Source organism: Arabidopsis thaliana (genome assembly GCF_000001735.4).
Source record: "Arabidopsis thaliana chromosome 1 sequence".
NCBI classification, from domain to species: Eukaryota; Viridiplantae; Streptophyta; class Magnoliopsida; order Brassicales; family Brassicaceae; genus Arabidopsis; species Arabidopsis thaliana.
In genome coordinates, this window is record NC_003070.9 from 21,548,135 (window position 1) to 21,565,857 (window position 17,723).

A 17,723-nucleotide genomic window follows, 5' to 3' on the forward strand; every position below is an offset into this window, starting at 1 on the left:
AATTTGATCCTTAAGAATTTTCAAAACACGAAAAATCTCAAACTAGTCACTTGAAACAAACTACTTTTCAGTTTTTGAATCGCTAGTATTATTTACAGAGATGAAATGGCGCAAACCTCTATGCTTACAAAATTAACAGAGAGTCGCGCTCATTTCTCCGTTTCTGTTTGTTACTTTCTACAGAAGCATTAAATTGCTTAGAACACAAATTTCTTTATATCTCTTCTCCGTCTACTCATTCTGATCCAATACCAAGTTCTTCTGAATCCATTAGTGCACCAGATGCTTTGTGTTCTTCATCAATCGGGAGTGTACGTTTTGAGCCATCCAACGCAACACCAAGAACAAGATTCTCCTCCAGTAAAGAACTAGTACCGGACCCACCACCATCTCGAGCTTTCGACTCTCCATTGTTTTTCTCGCTCCCTTGTTTTGCTTTTGATTTCAGTGTCTGCTCTATTGTAGCTTCGTCATCAGAAACTTCATCCTTCTCTGCTTTATGTGGATCTCCCACGCTCTCTTTCTTCTTTTCTTCTGACTTTTGTGCTACTGGCTGGTCAGATGTTGAGGTTGATGAACCCTTAGTGCCTGTATTGGAGTTGGAACCAAGAGCCGCTTTCTGGTTTTCCTTTTTGGCATTTGAAACCGGCACCGATCCGTTGTTTTCTGTTTCGGCCTTGGTTTCCGATGGTTCTTCTTGAAGGTCCCTTTCTTCACTCTTTTGCCCTGGGCTGGGTGACTTTTGCCCTGGGCTGGGTGAGGGAGACTTTGAATTGTCATCGCTGTTGATTTTATAAGATGGCTCAATCAGCATGTATCGGCGGTTCATTGCTGCTTGATTGAAAACGATGTCTGAAAATCCTGCAGTGTCCACCTCAGCCTCATTACGCATCCTCTGTACTGTTCTAATGGGAGTTGCTAGACGTGCCCCGTGATGCCTAATAACAGTAAGAAGATCCAAGAGCACTGCTTCCTGTTCAAAGATACAAATTTCTATCACATAAGGTCATGACATTGGGACATACACATACAAACACATAAACACATGTGCCCACGGGAACATATGCTCGGAGATGCACTCAAGTACACATGCATTAGCACACACAAAACAATGTCTTGGGAAAGTGATGAAAATGAGACATGTCAAAATAGTTGATCAGACTACTCCTAGTGTGGTATGATTAAATACACATAATTTGAATGATATAACTTAGCAGCCAAAGAGATACACTCATGTGATGAAAAGTGTGTATTCAGTTAACTTTAACATACCTTAACGCACAGGTATTCTTCAAAACGTGAAGTCTTGACAAAACAGGATATTAGAATCTGCAAAAATATCAGATATAGATATTAAATCTGAGTTAACGTGAAACAGACATATTGGATGTTGATAGAAGATATTTTCTTACCCTAAGGGCTTGGTTCTCTGGATCTATATCCTCCAGAAAGACTCTTCTGTGTATTTTTTGCTGCTCGATTTGAGGATTTTTAGACAACACCTTGCGCATATCAGCCACGATATTCTGTATAGTTGAAAAAAAGATACAATAACTTGCCACATTGACCAAGAGAGTGCAGGGGTGTAAGACCTTGTAAACTAGTCTATTATTGCTTACATTAATTTTGCTGACATCAAGATGACTGATGGCAAGATGTGTTTTGATGCGCCAATGCGTCTTCTGAGTGAGATTTCTCACAATATTCACACTGAACTGGTGGTTAGGAATATGAACTGCTTCCCGGTCATCACCTCTGATAATTGTAGGTGACCACCAACCGACTTGCTGAAAAAGAAGTGTCATTTATGGAACACAGTTCATATGTCAAAAAGAAGACTCCTATCTGAAGCTAGTGACGTGAACACGAACAAGAAAAATAAATTTAACAAAGATAAACTGACAAGTTAACAGACCTCTACTGTGCCAGAAACTTCATAGCCTCCTATCTTGGTCTGGATCCACTCATTCAGAACAAAGGGCCGTGTAGCATGAATCATAATGCTTGAAAGAAAGTTAGTAAGTATCTGCACCATCCACAAAAGGAATAATTTTCCCACCGTAAAAACGATTTAGTATGCCAAAGTTTTCCACAAAGAGATGAACGCACCTCACGGCCAGCAAGAGTTAGCAGTACTGTCCCCAGACCCCCAGCCGTTAGCCATTTTTGGGTAGAGAAGCCTAACAGTTCCATAAACAATGAAGCAGCAGCAACCCACGCAGCAGTGTAAACAGCTTTTCCAGCAAAACTGAAACCCATCTGGCATAACAATAAATAGATAAACATTTTTCCGAATAAACCCTTAGCTGGAGAGTCATAAAGATATCATCATCTAATCTCAAGCATCAGCCAACTGAGTTTTTGTACATCTATGTCGAAAGACTTTATTCCTTCAGAGCAACTAAAAATATAAATGCAAATTGCATATTCACAAAGACAATAGAAGTTTGGATTTGGAGGACAAAATGCTTATTCTTTCATGAGAGACACAATCTGAAACATATTCAAACTTCTCCCTACAGTTGAGGCATTAGAACATATAGGCAGCTGCAGGTGTTGTGTTACCACTTCATGCCGTGTAATAGGATGAACTATCAATAATGAAAACAGTGTCCAAATCTGTTTCAGGATAGGAAGACGTACATTTCTGGTATCAGCAGGATTATTTGTCTCCATAAAAAATTTCTGCACCTGCTGAAGTAGGCTGCAGAAAAGACATTTTGTATTAGCCCAAAGATTGCATCAAACATGCTCAGTAACTGAAAAACCATTTGGTAGTCAGTAAAGCTAAGTTATGATATATACAAGGGCGGAGATAAAATTGCATCAAACTGATAAAAAGCAAGCTAAATGGTGAACCTGCAGTAAGGTCAGCTAACTGTTTTGGAGACATGTATCCTTACGCAAGTACTTATACCACCATAAAAGCGTTATTACAGTAACAATATACAGAAACTCTTGCTTACCTTGATAAACAGCAGGAAAATGCCAACACCGTTGATATGGACCGAGCAAAGATCAGAAGACGCTGTTTAATAGCCTGGCCGGCACTTGAAGGCAATACTATTGGGTCCAATGTTCTGAAAGACAATTCCATATTGATGTTAGTAAACACATATAATAGTTAACTAGTTAGAAACAAAAATACTATTGACCTGCATAAAAGGATTGCTCCGCTCCAAAGCAGCAAAGGTTGAAGATATGACACAACAATGTACTGCGTGCTACTCTTCTGTGAATTTGCATCATTCCCCTTCTGGAATTAAAGTTGCATCCACTTAAAATAAACTATAGCAAGTAGCCCATGAACCGAAATTGAAGAAATGTATAAGAGTCGAGAGAGAATGACATCACACCTCAAACAGGGTAGTTCTGGCAAGGCGCAGAAGGGGTCTAAGACCCCATGTAGCAAATGCAAGAATCCCAACCGCTGGAATTAGTTTCACTAAATGAGGATTTCCACCTAAAGCATCATATACCCTGGTATCAATAACGAACATTTCAGATAAAATGGCTTCAATTATTAAAGTATAAATGTATATGAAAGAGAGCCGAAATATGGAATGATATCCTTCTCCAACTAGTGATCTCTTTTAGGTCTCAGTTGTAAGCACATGTGATGTGTGTGCACAGTTTATCAATTAATCACACCCCACTCATTTGATAGTATAAATGAATAAATGTTCAAACATATAACCTTGTGAATATTACTGCAGTTGATTTAAGAATAGGGCCTTCATTTCCATTCCCAGGAGAGAGAGCTGACCGGCAAACAAATGCATTACACCTAGATGATACAGGTACTATTGAACCACTCAAGCTCTCTAGTAGCTGAAGACTCCAAACGTCTTGTCTCTAAGACAACAGGAAAGGAAAAATTAATAGAAGCCCACATGGCTAACAACCGCCAACTTATCATCTATTCTAATTGAGAGTGAGAACTATACATAACTATCAGACGCGTAGAGCACACAAAAGTGAAATACAATAAAAACAGATCCACAAGCATAAACAACTAACAGAAAAGGGTCCTAAAGTAAGAGGAGAGTTCCACCACAACACCAATATTGCTTGAAGAAAATCAAAAAGAAGCACTAAACCATTGAACAATGCTATGAGCACAGATGATACCGTGGCACATGATGAAAGACCAGTCCGAGTCAGATACACACGATTTTTACCAGCAGCACTCTGCAGGAAAACGAGAAATGAGACACACCCAAGAAAAACTGTAAGTAATCAAAATCGTAAATTCGAAAACAACACTACGTACATTATGGAATCCAGAAGCTTCATGGATCTTATGAACATTCAGATCATGGGACAATGGTAAAGCAACAGTACGCATCATCATCCCAAATGTACAAAACAATGATCAACTAAACTCCTTTATACACAATTAACCTGCACAAAATCGAGAATTAGCTTCGCAGAACATTAAACAATATTCAAACTACCAAAAACCTTCCAAAATCATTTGCATAATTACAAAAGATTAGCATAATCTTTCTAACTTCACGCATGCAACAGAGATGACAATACTGAGACAATTTCATCAAATTATCGAAATTCGCACTAATTAACGCCGATCTTTGTCTAATCAAGTATGATTAAAGTACAATTCACACAATTTCCTTCAAAATCTTCTCTAATTTCACGCAAAATTAACCCGGAAAATGCAAGAATTTCGCGGAAGTTACCTACTCCGTACGAAATTGAGAAAATCCAGAGAGAGATCGGAAGCAAACGACGAGAAGCAAGACGCAATCGGAGAAGATCAGTGGTTAAAATGAGAGATAGAAACGGTGAGCTTCTTCTTCCTCTTCGTCTTTTTGATTAGTTTCTTTCTTTGTTCAAAAAATCAACAACAACAACAAAAAGAGTACAAGACATTCCTTTAGCTAACGTGCGCGAGGAGGAGCTTTGACGTATCAATCTAAAATACGCCAATTCGTGGCAGCTTCATTAACCCAGAGACAAACGATCACCTCCGAGTTTTTTTTTTTTTTGGATTAAAGAGGAAAAATGGAAATGATGATGAATGGATATTTTCAATTTTGAGTGGTCCCGCAAATTTACGATTTTCACCAAACGGAATTTTTGACTCTTATCCGCAATACTTTCCACGTGATCTATAATTGGACCGTCGTGGCGTATCGCTCCACCGACCATATTATATGAAATGGGCCCATCGTTAGGCCCATTCTATTTACAGGTTTTTGTGTTACTATTTTCACTATGGTCCAGGCTTTTTTTGGACAGCCCATATAATCTACTCTTTTTTTCAACCCGAATTGGGCCTGGGCTACGGCCTTACAAATCTTTCAACAGGTAATCATTTTATTATAAATATTCTCCTAAACCAAACCAGGAAATTTTCATACTCTGATTCGGTTCCATTTGAAACCTAAAAAAATCAAGCTTAACCGGGAAACAATTGCCAACCATTTACGAATTTTCTCAGTCCCACTATCGAAGAAGTTGTGATGACGACGACGAGGGCGAAGTCCAAATTCCAGTCTCTCTCAGCATGTCGCTTCACGCCGTTACCGGAACCCAATACCTCACCGAGCACTTACTCCAAGACTTTACCAAAACCCAATTCCTCGCCGGGAACCGACGGAACTTTCCCAACACCGTTTCCCTTAGCTGTCATCACTCCAATCAAAACCCTAAAATCCGTCACATTATCCGATTGGTGGCTAACAAAGAAAGGCAAAGATTTGTGTATTAAAGGATTCGAATCAAATGGTGCATCTGGAGTAAGACTGTTTTCATCAGGAACAATCTCAAAGCGACATGAAAGTACAACTCTTGAAGCAATTGATGGGATTACAATTTCTATCAATGGTTTCATCAATCGATCTCGTTGTCTAGAGAATGGTATTTCGATTGAGGTTTGTAATCGTTTTCGTTTAGGGTTTCCTTATGATTGGGAAGATTACAATGAAGAAGAAGAAGAGAAGAAGAAGAAGAATGTTGATATTTCGTTTGATGATATTCCTGTGAATAGGTATCAGGATCTTTATTCTCTTGAGGGTTGTTTGAAAGATAAGATTTTGGACGATGTTGTTGGTAGTTTAAGAGATTTGGTTTGTCAGAAATCTGATAAGGCATGTGAGAAATCAAGAGTTGGTGATGTTGATGATGATGATGATGATGATGATGATAAGAGTTTGGTTTCGAGGGTTGTGGGAGTGAAGACTAGAGGTATGCTTAGAAGGAGAGAAGAGTATGAAGCTTCTATTGGGAAAAGAGTTGCGACCATGTCTGGGAAAAGAGTTGTGACAGTGTCCAAGAAGAAGAATAGGAGAAGAAGTTTCGGTTGGTAAGGTTTACAGGATCTTACTCTTTTAGAGGGTTGTTTTGAAAAATAAGGCTTTGGATGATGTTGTCAGAAATGTGAGATATCAAGAATGTGATGATGTGGGAGTGAAGACTACATCCTTCTATGTCTACTTTTGGCTTCTTTGGCACAAATGGATGTAAGAAATGTATATATGTAACCCAAATTTCTTAACCTAAGATTGTAATTTATGTTCTTCATTGACTGCATTCTTCTGTCTATTTTGAACCTTTTTAAAACAGGTTTTGCAATGTTAGTTTTGGACCTGACTAAAAAACATATGTAAAGATTAAGTAAAGATGTGTCAAAATTAGTGTATATCCCACGCACACAAATGTAAATTGATTAACAATGCGGATAAGAAATAAATGTCATATATTTCTATTATTGTTGGTTTTTATCTTTTTAGTTATTGTCAAAGGTAACATCCTAAAAATGAGGTTGATCAGAGGATTCACCAAAATACTCGGACATATCCACTACACACGGACAAAGGCTTCTTCTCTTTTCTTTGTCTGATCTTGAAACTCTCAAGTTCTTACGTTGATGACTTGGCTATGTTTGAACCTTCCTCTGCTTCTTCTTCCTTGGTACAAGAAAAAAGATGTTGCAGAGAGCAGCGAGCAATGCTTATTCATGGTGGTGGGCAAGCCACATACGTACAAAACAATCCAAATGGCTCGAACACAATCTTCAGGGTACGTTTCTTGATTCACATTTCACCTAATAATAATATTCTTATTTTGTGTGTCATGCATTCCTCAGTCCAAAATGTTCAGAGCAAAGAAACAGAGATGATTAAACAAAGAATTATTTTATGTTGTAGATATGGAAGAGAAGGTAGAATATACTCTTAAGATTATAGATGAAGATGGAGACACTTTTGCTAAAAGAGCTGAGATGTATTACCGTAAAAGACCAGAGATTGTTAATTTCGTGGAGGAAGCTTTTCGTTCATACCGCGCTTTAGCTGAACGTTATGATCATTTATCTAGAGAGCTTCAAAGCGCAAACCGTACAATAGCCACAGCTTTCCCTGAACATGTTCAGTTTCCTTTAGAGGATGATAGTGATGAAAATGAAGATTACGACGGAAGGCCACGAAAACCGCCTAAGCATCTTCATCTTATTCCCAAGGGGATCAACATACCTGAAGTTCCGGATATTCCTAAGAAGAAAGATTTCAGGAGTCAGTCTATGATGTTGTCTAGAAAAGGACCAGCTGATCTGAAAAGGAATGTATCTTCTGCACAAGCGAAAAGGGAAGCGGCGATTGTGCGTTCGGGTTTGAGTAAAGAAGAAGGTTTGGAAGAGATTGATAAACTTCAGAAGGGGATCTTGGCGTTGCAGACTGAGAAGGAGTTTGTGAGGAGCTCATATGAAGAGTCTTATGAGAGATATTGGGATTTGGAGAATGAAGTGACTGAGATGCAGAAGAGTGTTTGTAACTTACAAGATGAGTTTGGTCTTGGTGCTTCTATTGATGATAGCGATGCTAGGACGTTGATGGCGAGTACCGCTTTGAGTTCTTGTAGGGACACACTTGCTAAGCTTGAGGAGAAACAGAAGATATCTATTGAAGAAGCCGAGATTGAGAAAGGAAGGATTACTACTGCGAAAGAAAGGTTTTATGCATTGAGGAACAAGTTTGAGAAACCGGAGAGTGATGTTCTTGATGAGGTTATCAGGACAGACGAAGAAGAAGAAGATGTGGTTCAAGAATCGAGCTATGAATCTGAGAGAGAAGACTCAAATGAGAATCTTACTGTTGTGAAGCTTGCAGAGAAGATTGATGATCTTGTGCATAGGGTGGTTTCATTGGAGACCAATGCTTCCTCTCATACTGCATTGGTGAAGACATTAAGATCAGAGACAGATGAGTTACATGAACATATCCGTGGTCTAGAGGAGGACAAAGCAGCTCTTGTTTCGGATGCCACAGTTATGAAACAGAGGATAACGGTGCTTGAAGACGAGCTGAGAAATGTTAGAAAACTATTCCAGAAAGTAGAAGATCAAAACAAGAATCTACAGAACCAATTCAAGGTAGCTAACAGGACTGTTGATGATTTATCTGGCAAGATACAAGATGTGAAGATGGATGAAGATGTTGAAGGAGCTGGAATTTTCCAGGAATTGCCTGTTGTTTCAGGATCAGAAGATTCTCGAGATGATTTGAAGTCAGTCTCAACGGAGAAAACGAAGAAAGATGTTATTGCAGTTAAGGAGAGTGAAGATGGTGAAAGAGCTCAAGAAGAGAAACCAGAGATAAAAGATTCTTTTGCGTTATCAGAAACCGCAAGCACTTGTTTCGGAACAGAAGCTGAAGATCTGGTGACGGAAGACGAGGATGAAGAGACACCAAACTGGAGACATTTGTTACCAGATGGCATGGAGGATAGAGAGAAAGTTCTGTTAGATGAATACACATCAGTACTAAGGGATTATAGAGAAGTAAAGAGAAAGTTAGGTGATGTTGAGAAAAAGAACCGGGAAGGATTTTTCGAGCTAGCATTACAGTTGAGAGAACTCAAGAATGCTGTTGCTTACAAAGACGTGGAGATTCAGTCGTTACGCCAAAAACTTGACACCACTGGGAAAGATTCACCACACCAAGGAGAAGGAAATAACCAGTTGGAACATGAACAAGGACATCATGAAACTGTGAGCATTTCGCCAACTTCTAACTTTTCGGTTGCCACCACGCCGCATCATCAAGTAGGAGATGTGAAGAGAACACCTGGAAGAACAAAGTCAACTGAGGTTAGGGTGAAATTTGCAGACGTTGATGACAGCCCGAGAACAAAGATTCCAACTGTGGAAGACAAAGTGCGTGCAGACATTGACGCGGTGTTGGAAGAGAATCTCGAGTTTTGGTTAAGATTTAGTACATCGGTACATCAGATACAGAAGTACCAGACAACAGTTCAAGATCTGAAATCAGAGCTATCGAAACTGAGAATTGAAAGCAAGCAACAACAGGAATCTCCAAGAAGTAGTAGTAATACTGCAGTTGCATCAGAGGCAAAGCCTATCTATAGACACCTCAGAGAGATTCGAACAGAACTACAGCTATGGCTAGAGAACAGTGCGGTTCTTAAAGACGAACTCCAGGGAAGGTATGCGTCATTAGCTAATATCCAAGAAGAAATCGCAAGAGTCACGGCTCAATCAGGTGGCAATAAAGTAAGTGATTCAGAGATTAGTGGTTACCAAGCTGCAAAGTTCCATGGAGAGATACTTAACATGAAACAGGAGAACAAAAGGGTCTCGACCGAACTTCACTCGGGTCTTGACCGTGTAAGAGCATTGAAAACCGAAGTGGAGAGGATTCTAAGTAAACTAGAAGAGGATCTTGGGATCTCAAGTGCAACAGAAGCAAGAACAACTCCAAGCAAGAGCTCATCAAGTGGAAGACCGAGGATTCCATTACGGTCATTCTTGTTCGGTGTCAAGTTAAAGAAGAATAGACAGCAAAAGCAATCAGCATCATCCCTCTTCTCTTGTGTCAGTCCATCTCCAGGTCTGCATAAACAGTCTAGTTACAGTAGGCCACCTGGGAAGCTCCCTGAATAATCAGTCAATCATCTATTTGTTATTTGCCTTTTTCAGTTCCTTGTTTTCTAGCTTTTTCTGTCCTGTACCTGTGGAAGAACCAAATGAGATACAAACCAAAGTGAATGTTCTTGCTTTCACCGTTTTCTAAACTTTGAAATTTACTTTGGAGATTCCGAAGTATATTTAAACTTTGAAATTTACTTTGGAGATTCCGAAGTATATTTAAACTCGTATTACTAATTAGTAGTAAGAACCTTATATTTGGAGGTCCTACTGTACATAATCATATTATTGTCCGAGTCCTAAGAAAAAACATTAATGGAAGCACAAAAACAATGAAGTAAATGAACTACAACTCCTTCAGTCCGGTCCCTGTCACGGTTGCTTCATCTTTGGGTTTTGATTTAGTCGCAGCTACAGCTAGAGGTGACACCGTGGTAGTACTTTCTTTCTCAGGTGGTTTATCCAATGAACTTTTATCGGTGCAACTGCCAACTACTTCATTTTTCTTAGGCATAAGGCTAGGAGGAGTCTCCACTTTCGCAGCCACCGCTTTTGCTGTGCCAATCACTGAATTTGCTGGGATGGTTTTATTTGGCGGAAGTGTTGCTGTAACCAAGGGGCTTGCTCTGTTTCCCTGAGTTTGCTCTTTCTGTACACCAACCGGCTTGGAAGTGACGGTAACTGCTGCTCCCACACTTGGCTTTTGTGGCGTTACAACAGTAGCTGCTGATCCCACACTTGGCTTTTGTGGCGTTACAACATTAGCTGCTGCTCCCACACTTGGCTTTTGTGGCGTTACAACAGTAGCTGCTGCTCCCACACTTGGCTTTTGTGGCGTGACAACAGTAGCTGCCGCTACCACACTTGGCTTTTGTGGCGTGACAACAGTAGCCGCAGGAGCTCTCTGTGTGGGGACCAACCTTGACGATGCAAAACTAGGAGGAACTGAATTACTCTGGATTGTAGATCCTTTGGAGAGAGGAGCCATATGTAAAGGCTTAGTAAAGGGTGATGAAGGTATCGTGTGGTTTGGGCTTCCATTGACTGCATGCCTTAAATTCAAAGGTCCAACCGATTTAGTGTTAGTGGCAGCAGCAGGAACAATCTTTACTGGGTCAGCCTTTGGTGCTGATAGCATACTTGATGGGCGAGGAAAAGAGGCTGCAGAAGCGGCGGATTTTACAAGCTCAGCCTTTGGTGAAGATATAATACCTGATGTACAAGGCAAAGAGGCTGCAGAAGCGGCGGATTTTACAAGCTCAGCCTTTGGTGCGGATATAATACCTGATGGACGAGGCATAGAGGCGGTGGTTTTCACAGACTCAACCTTTGGTGCTGATATCATTCCTGATGGACGAGGCGAAGAGGCTGCAGAAGCAGCGGTTTTTACAGGCTCAGCCTTTGGAGCTGAAATAATACCTGATGGACGAGGCAAAGAGGCTACAGAGGCGGTGGTTTTCACAGGCTCAACCTTTGGTGCTGATATCATTCCTGATGGACGAGGCAAAGAGGCTGCTGAAGCAGCGGTTTTTACAGGCTCAACCTTTGGTGCTGAAATAATACCTGATGAACGAGGCAAAGAGGCTGCCACAGCGGTTTTTACAGGCTCAGTATTCAGTGCTGATGATATACCTGAAGGACGAGGCATAGAAACTGTGGAAGCGGTTTTTACGGGTTCAGTCTTCGGCACCAACGCAGAAACAGCATTCTTTCCTGGTTCAATCTTAGGCACTGTTACAGCGGTTGCCAGGCCAGACATACAGGCTGCAGCAGCTACTGAATTAGCAGTTACCATTAGGTCTGCTCTCGAAGTGGAGTTCCCTGTTGTTTTCTTTACAGGAACTCGAGATTTTGCAACTGGCACTGATGTTGTTGCCCGTGATAATGCTTGAATTTGTGGCTGAGGCTGTTGTTGACCTTGCAATGTACTACCACTGCTGGCACCATTGGCTTGTGCTCCCTTGATGGTACCGGATGACAGCATTGGAGTCATACCTACAAACAGTCAAATTGACAAATCTGATTGAGATAAGTATAGAGACTAACAAATATCAACTTTGCAAGAAAAAACAATCTAAACAAGTATAACATAGCCTAGAAGAACTACTAAATAGTACAATAAGCTGGAAGAATCTTCTGTTACTCGTACCTACTGCAAGTTTTTTTGAGGGTAACCGATTTCCCACCGCTAAAGATAATGCACGATTAGCTGCCATTTGTGCTTCTGTTCGCTGTAGGCCAGTTTGGGTAGAAGTGTTTGAAGTATCAGTCCTTCTCCTTATAGCCCCCCACCGCTGCAAATAAGTAAATTCAGCCAGATTACAGATGTATGCTAAATAAACAGCATCACAGATGCCCATACAATGTTGTCCCCAGATATCTTTCTTAACACTACTTACTAAGAAGTATACCTGGAAACATCAGAAATAGGTGACGAAAAAATATCCACAAAAATGGTGGACAGAGAGATTATTGCCTACAGCAGCTAAAATCTACGTTTTCTACGAGATTATTAATCATAACATTTAGAGATCCGTTGCCGGGATTTGAACCCGGGAACAATGGGGGGAACCCACATCAAGACCAAACTAGATGACAACGGATATATTTCTAAAGCAATGACCACAATTCTGTTGATATCATTCGATAAAGAAGAGTGTGATAATGCCACCTAGTTGCATCTAGACAAAGTGTGACATATATGGTGTAAAAGCCTAAGAGCATAAGGAGCTCATGAAATTATGTTTCAGAGGGTCTAAGTAAACACTCAGATAATGGTGTAAAGCAGGTAGTAATGCCAAGAACAAGGCACTAACTGAAAAATATAAGGAAGGCACTGCAATATTAACAACAGAGCAAACCATCACCCCTCATGCCTAGTTGCTATACACTCCAAATCCTAGATCATACTTGTTTTTTTTCTTTTCTAAAGCAATTAGAAACCCACTTCCTTTGAATCTCAAATTCCTTTACTATATTCCTGTGACTACGAAATAGCTATCTGCGTGATGATTAACGAGACCATGCATATGACACAGAGCAATAATAAAAAGAGAATGCATAAACTTCGTACAAACGCTTAAGCATGCTGAGTCGAGATGATGCACAATGTAATTGAAGAAAATCTAAAGGTATGAGTAAAATGACGAAACAATATCAGCCCAATGAAATTAAAACCTGTGAGAGTTGTGAGGCTGTTCGCTCTCCTTCAAATTCTTCCTTAGAGATAAGGGCCCAGCTGCCTTCACCATGTCGCTTAACAGCAGCAATCAGCTCCTCATCCTCCTCAGCTGACCATTTTTTTCTTCTCTTCCGAGGAGCCAAGCTACTGGCTAACCCATTCCCATTATGTCCTTCAGCTGCTTTCGGAAGAAAAACAGGAAAGGTGATATTCATCCCTCTTGATGACCAATATGAGTCTGATGGTTCCTGAGGCCCCCTATGCAGGCTGTAAGGTATGTTAATGGTCAAGGGAGCCTCAACCGTTGAGTCTTCGGGAATATCGGACTCACTTGGCACATAGGAAGCAGCCATCACCTAATAAAGGAAAGAAAAGCAGGAAACTTAGCATCATGGTCATTAGGAACTCGTAATAAGCAAACATCAATACCCAAGAATAGTACTAGTAACCACCACTTAAGAATCGCTATACACTGACGGAGATTGTCATAGAGAAATCGGACAAAGACTTGAAAAGGGAAAAAGAAGAATCTAAGAAAATTTCTCAGTGAATTTCCTTCTTACTTACTTTCACATGCGCAACAGCTTCCGTTACTACATCAACACTAACTCCAGGGGATGCTTCCAATTCACACTCCATATCACTATCATCATCCTGCACAAGCAAGAGTTCATTCAAATTTGCAAAATTACATCTTGTAATGCAACAGCTATCACATGATACATAAATTCATTCCACCTTAAGACCTAAATGCTATTCACCAAAATCAAAACAAATAGAACTTTTACTCTACACAACAATATTGAGAACAATAATCACTCATCAGATGCTATCTCCCTAGGTACAACAAAAGAATCCCCGGAACAAAAGTTTGCATCCATTGTGAATAACAAGAAACAGAACTAGCAAACAAGGTTCCATCTTCCTTCCATACATCCAGAGAGAACCAACATTTCAAGAAGCTGAAACAATACCCTAATTGGAAAAAACTCTGATGCAAAATTGAATCTTTCAACAAGATCAATATACATCTGTAACATCAGATAAGTCAATAAAACTACACAATCAAAATTCTTTGAACCAGAAGTCATTAACGAACCAGAACTCGAGCATTATTTCCCACAGGGACGAGAGAATCTCTATAAGCAAGATGCCGCCAAAGCAACTGATATTCTCTAGCACTAGTAATTCCAGTACTTGTCTTCTTCACTAACTCATTCCAATTCATCTTTGCTTCAGCATAATACGCCATTTCTTGTAGCAACTTCAGTATCGTCACAGTATCATATCTGCAAAACAAAACGAGGTCAAAATCAAACGCCGCCACAAATTATAAGAGATGAAATCGAATATTAACGAAACGAAACAAAAACCTCTGCAAAAGAGTGGCGATGTCTGCTTCACTGATGAACTCTTTCCTCTTCTTATTGTTACTGTTATCAACCATTTTTTGTTCGTGGTTTGTAACAGCAATCACATGTTACGATTGAGCCAAATCTGGTGTTGATTTCAGTGACAAACCCTAATTAGGATTTTTGAGAATGAGAGAGAGATACTGGGAAATTGTTCTAGGGCTTGGAGACGGCGCATCCAATTGTTACCGGAGATGGAGAAGGGAATCGCAGCGATGATCGGCGAGAGGAGGAGAGTGTGAAAGCGCGTGAAGAGCACGCGTGCGGCTTTGGTTTTTTATTTTCTTTTGAAGAGGAAAAAAAAAAGCGACGGAGGAGGAGGAGGAACGGTTGCAGTCACGCTCGCCGCTTGACTAGATATTAGAATCTTCTACGATTTTCCAAATGACCGATTTGCCCCTCCGATTTAAGTTTTACTTTTACGGCTTTTTTTCTTTTCGTTTTTCGACATATGATTTTACGTTATAGTTGGTCAAGTTCTTAATATTTTTTCTCTTAAATCAAATTTATTTTTTATATATAATATTTATTTTAGAAATGGAAGAGGGCAAAAAAAATTCTCTGTATGATATATATATATCTTAAAAAAAATTAAGAGTAATTTCAATAAATTTAAATACCTACTGTATTCTTTATTAATCCAACATCTTTAATGATTTTTAATAGCATATCATTTAACTAAGCATATATTAAAGATTTTATTCATAACATTTACCCTTTTAATACATAGTAGACAGCTGATTATAAAGAGTTTGTCTGTTTCGTTACTACAATCTAAAACTACATTATATATTTCAAACTTATAGAGCTTGTGTAGTTTACAAGATTTACAAACTTACTTTCAATAGTGAAATTGAGATTTTATATTTTAAATATAATGATAACAGGTGTGGTGGGTAATGTCGAACAAAAGAAAAGCAGACGATGATGTATCCCGTTTCCACCTAACAAAAAAACCGGGTTTTGTGTTTCTAAAGATTGTGTCTCTGTGTGCAAGAAGAAGGGTAAAACTTTAGGAGGGACTTTTGTAGGGGGCATAATCCCCAAGGAAAAAACCCTACTACATGCTTCTGTTGTGGTTTTTGGCCTTCTGATAACTAATGTCGCTATCAAATTTGTTGACAATAAAACTCATGTCATACTTGGACCGACGTAGAATTCCTAACATTTTTTATATAATTTTGTTTTGGTATTCAAATTAGTAGACAGTAGACACTAATCTTCTAGACATATATGCATTATATGAAAAAGATATATCTTTTATATTGGCAAACATGACCTCTTCAACGAACACCTAGTCAACACAAACCATATTATAAGTTCAACTTTTCAAGTCAATCAAGTCAAGGCGTGTAAAGTACGGTTAATCATCCATTTATCCTATTTGACAACGACATATTGACTTGGAGAAACTTTGGAAAAATTGAATCCATTTTAGATCTTATATAAATAACTCATGTAGTCTTTGTTTCGGATATCCTTCCACTTCAAAACAACTCAAAAGTATTAAAGAAAACACCAATAAAAAAAAAACAGAACAAAGAAATTAGTAGTAGAGCTTAGTATCAAAATGAAAGCGAGATCAAGCAAAGGAGGTTTGGTTGCAATATTGGCTCTAGTTGTTTATTGCTTCTTCGAGAATATGGGTGAGCCAAAGTTTCTTCTCATGCAGGCATATAAATATATAATTATGTGGTAATTACATAAAATTTCGTAGAGTATATGAATATATTCAATTTTTATGTGTGAACTATTTTAACTGTATTTTGTTATGCTAGTTTTTGTTGTCTCTAATGAGAATACTCAATCGTCAATTATTTTAATGTATAACAATCTTCTATGATAATTTATCGTTTTTGTTAGATGGGAACTCGATCGATGTTCCATCTTATGAACCTGTTGGAAGTTATTCCACTGGAGGTTTCTTTGCTGTCGAAAACAAAGACAAGATGCTAAAATCATTCCCATCTTATAATGAATATCTCAAAAGATTCAATCTAGCCTCAGGTTTGTTTTTTTAAAGAATTCCTTAACATTAGTTTCACATTTCAAGTATTCTACTTTAGGTAACCATATATATATAGTAGATAGGAAAAAGAAGTTTATGCATCATCTTCTTATGCTTATTTGATGTATATATTTTACGCAGTGGAAATTTGGCAAACGGTGAGACGCAAGTGTAGAGATAGTTTCATCTCCTTGAGCATAAAATCATTGCATTTTTTCGTCTCAAAGTTTACGCAGTTCAGATATTCAATATCAACCGTAGCTCCAACCAGTCGCTCGTGGACTTCTCGAATTATTTTCTGGGTAACATTGACTCGATCAGTCTCGTCCATGGCCAATGATACAACTCTATGAATAGTTTTGTTTTTTCATCTTAATAAATAAGGTGTGGTTACGTTGTCTGATATGTACAACGTTGTAAGGTGACACTAGAGAGATATGTGCTTATAAGGATAGCAGAAGAAATAAATAGAAACAAAGTTAAATTTTCGATGGTTGTTGTAAGGAAACAAAGTTAAAATTTTCGGTTGATTGGAACTATACCAGTTAAATTATGGACTAGGAGAAAGAGAAAGTGCCCAGAAATAATTTGGTATAATTGTGAATTAAATTATGCGTAGAGTAGAAGTATATATATTAATTATAATGAATGCGTGTGTGTGGAAAAAACATTCATACAGATTTGAACAATATTGATTTCAAAGAATCTACACATAATGTGAGAATCATTGAATTACATTGAAGTTCAAAAATTTCATTGACACATTTTGGTTCTCTTTTAGACTTTTACCAAATCCTACGAAGAGCTTTGTGAGTGTATATATCTTCTTTCTTATCACATTATATATATATGTTGATATCAACTTGACTAAGAGTTTATATCAACCGACTAAGAGTAACTCAGAGACCGAAATCATTTCTGTTGGTGCATGGTAGGTAGAGACAACATAGCCCTTAAATTTTTTGGCATTGTAGCCAAGGAATACATATTTTAGAAATCTCACTTTTGAGTCTTTGAGCTTGTAGAGTTTAGACGTAAGCCAAAAAAAAAATATATGCATACATGGAATTTTAAAATGTACCTCATTACTATTGAACTTAAGGCATCAATTTTTTACTTAACTATAAAATGGTAATTAGCACGTAATGTTAAAATAAAATGAAATGAATTTGTTCGTTTGATGAACATGACTCTTCTTCATTTGGCAATTGTTGG

General features: G+C 38.6%; 6 protein-coding genes across 9 annotated transcripts; 4 read left to right on the plus strand and 2 right to left on the minus strand.

Moving 5' to 3' along the window:
- Positions 1–5: 5 nt before the first annotated feature.
- Positions 6–5,132, minus strand: MSL3 (MSCS-like 3). Of its 2 annotated transcripts, none has more exons than NM_202317.3 (14): positions 4,701–5,132; positions 4,274–4,404; positions 4,132–4,191; positions 3,698–3,855; positions 3,357–3,480; positions 3,156–3,256; positions 2,967–3,080; positions 2,644–2,704; positions 2,110–2,259; positions 1,916–2,026; positions 1,620–1,787; positions 1,413–1,526; positions 1,273–1,329; positions 6–973 (listed from the first exon to the last, which is right to left on the minus strand). In NM_202317.3, exons 2-14 carry the CDS (start codon positions 4,352–4,354, stop codon positions 236–238), a joined length of 2,037 nt encoding a protein of 678 aa, NP_974046.1. In that variant the 5' UTR covers positions 4,355–4,404; positions 4,701–5,132; the 3' UTR covers positions 6–235. The 2 variants fall into 2 exon arrangements, with proteins under 2 accessions (NP_974046.1, NP_176116.2); NM_104601.2 differs by having other exon boundaries at positions 53–973; positions 4,705–4,951.
- A 270-nt stretch (positions 5,133–5,402) lies between these two features.
- On the plus strand, positions 5,403–6,644 carry EMB1674 (EMBRYO DEFECTIVE protein). The gene has a single exon (NM_001333821.1). It carries the CDS (start codon positions 5,487–5,489, stop codon positions 6,330–6,332), a length of 846 nt encoding a protein of 281 aa, NP_001319264.1. The 5' UTR covers positions 5,403–5,486; the 3' UTR covers positions 6,333–6,644.
- A 148-nt stretch (positions 6,645–6,792) lies between these two features.
- AT1G58215 (spindle pole body component 110) lies at positions 6,793–10,053 on the plus strand. Its single transcript, NM_001333822.1, has 2 exons — positions 6,793–7,044; positions 7,173–10,053. Exons 1-2 carry the CDS (start codon positions 6,951–6,953, stop codon positions 9,920–9,922), a joined length of 2,844 nt encoding a protein of 947 aa, NP_001321645.1. The 5' UTR covers positions 6,793–6,950; the 3' UTR covers positions 9,923–10,053.
- Positions 10,054–10,108: 55 nt separating this feature from the next.
- AT1G58220 (Homeodomain-like superfamily protein) lies at positions 10,109–14,832 on the minus strand. Of its 2 annotated transcripts, NM_001333823.1 has the most exons (7): positions 14,462–14,831; positions 14,188–14,377; positions 13,656–13,742; positions 13,085–13,444; positions 12,057–12,201; positions 11,379–11,902; positions 10,109–11,171 (listed from the first exon to the last, which is right to left on the minus strand). In NM_001333823.1, exons 1-7 carry the CDS (start codon positions 14,533–14,535, stop codon positions 10,254–10,256), a joined length of 2,298 nt encoding a protein of 765 aa, NP_001321388.1. In that variant the 5' UTR covers positions 14,536–14,831; the 3' UTR covers positions 10,109–10,253. The 2 variants fall into 2 exon arrangements, with proteins under 2 accessions (NP_001321388.1, NP_176118.2); NM_104603.3 differs by having other exon boundaries at positions 10,109–11,902; positions 14,462–14,832.
- AT1G58223 (uncharacterized protein) lies at positions 10,249–11,799 on the plus strand (the record flags this gene model as incomplete). The annotated part of the gene is made up of 2 exons (NM_001333824.1): positions 10,249–10,491; positions 10,628–11,799. 2 exons carry the CDS (start codon positions 10,249–10,251, stop codon positions 10,628–10,630), a joined length of 246 nt encoding a protein of 81 aa, NP_001321425.1. The 3' UTR covers positions 10,631–11,799.
- Positions 14,833–15,976: 1,144 nt separating the features above from the next.
- AT1G58225 (uncharacterized protein) lies at positions 15,977–17,127 on the plus strand. 2 transcript variants are annotated; one of them, NM_001198332.1, is made up of 4 exons: positions 15,977–16,146; positions 16,364–16,507; positions 16,650–16,778; positions 16,893–17,037. In NM_001198332.1, exons 1-4 carry the CDS (start codon positions 16,071–16,073, stop codon positions 16,931–16,933), a joined length of 390 nt encoding a protein of 129 aa, NP_001185261.1. In that variant the 5' UTR covers positions 15,977–16,070; the 3' UTR covers positions 16,934–17,037. The 2 variants fall into 2 exon arrangements, with proteins under 2 accessions (NP_001185261.1, NP_849824.1); NM_179493.2 differs by having other exon boundaries at positions 16,650–17,127.
- Positions 17,128–17,723: the final 596 nt, after the last annotated feature.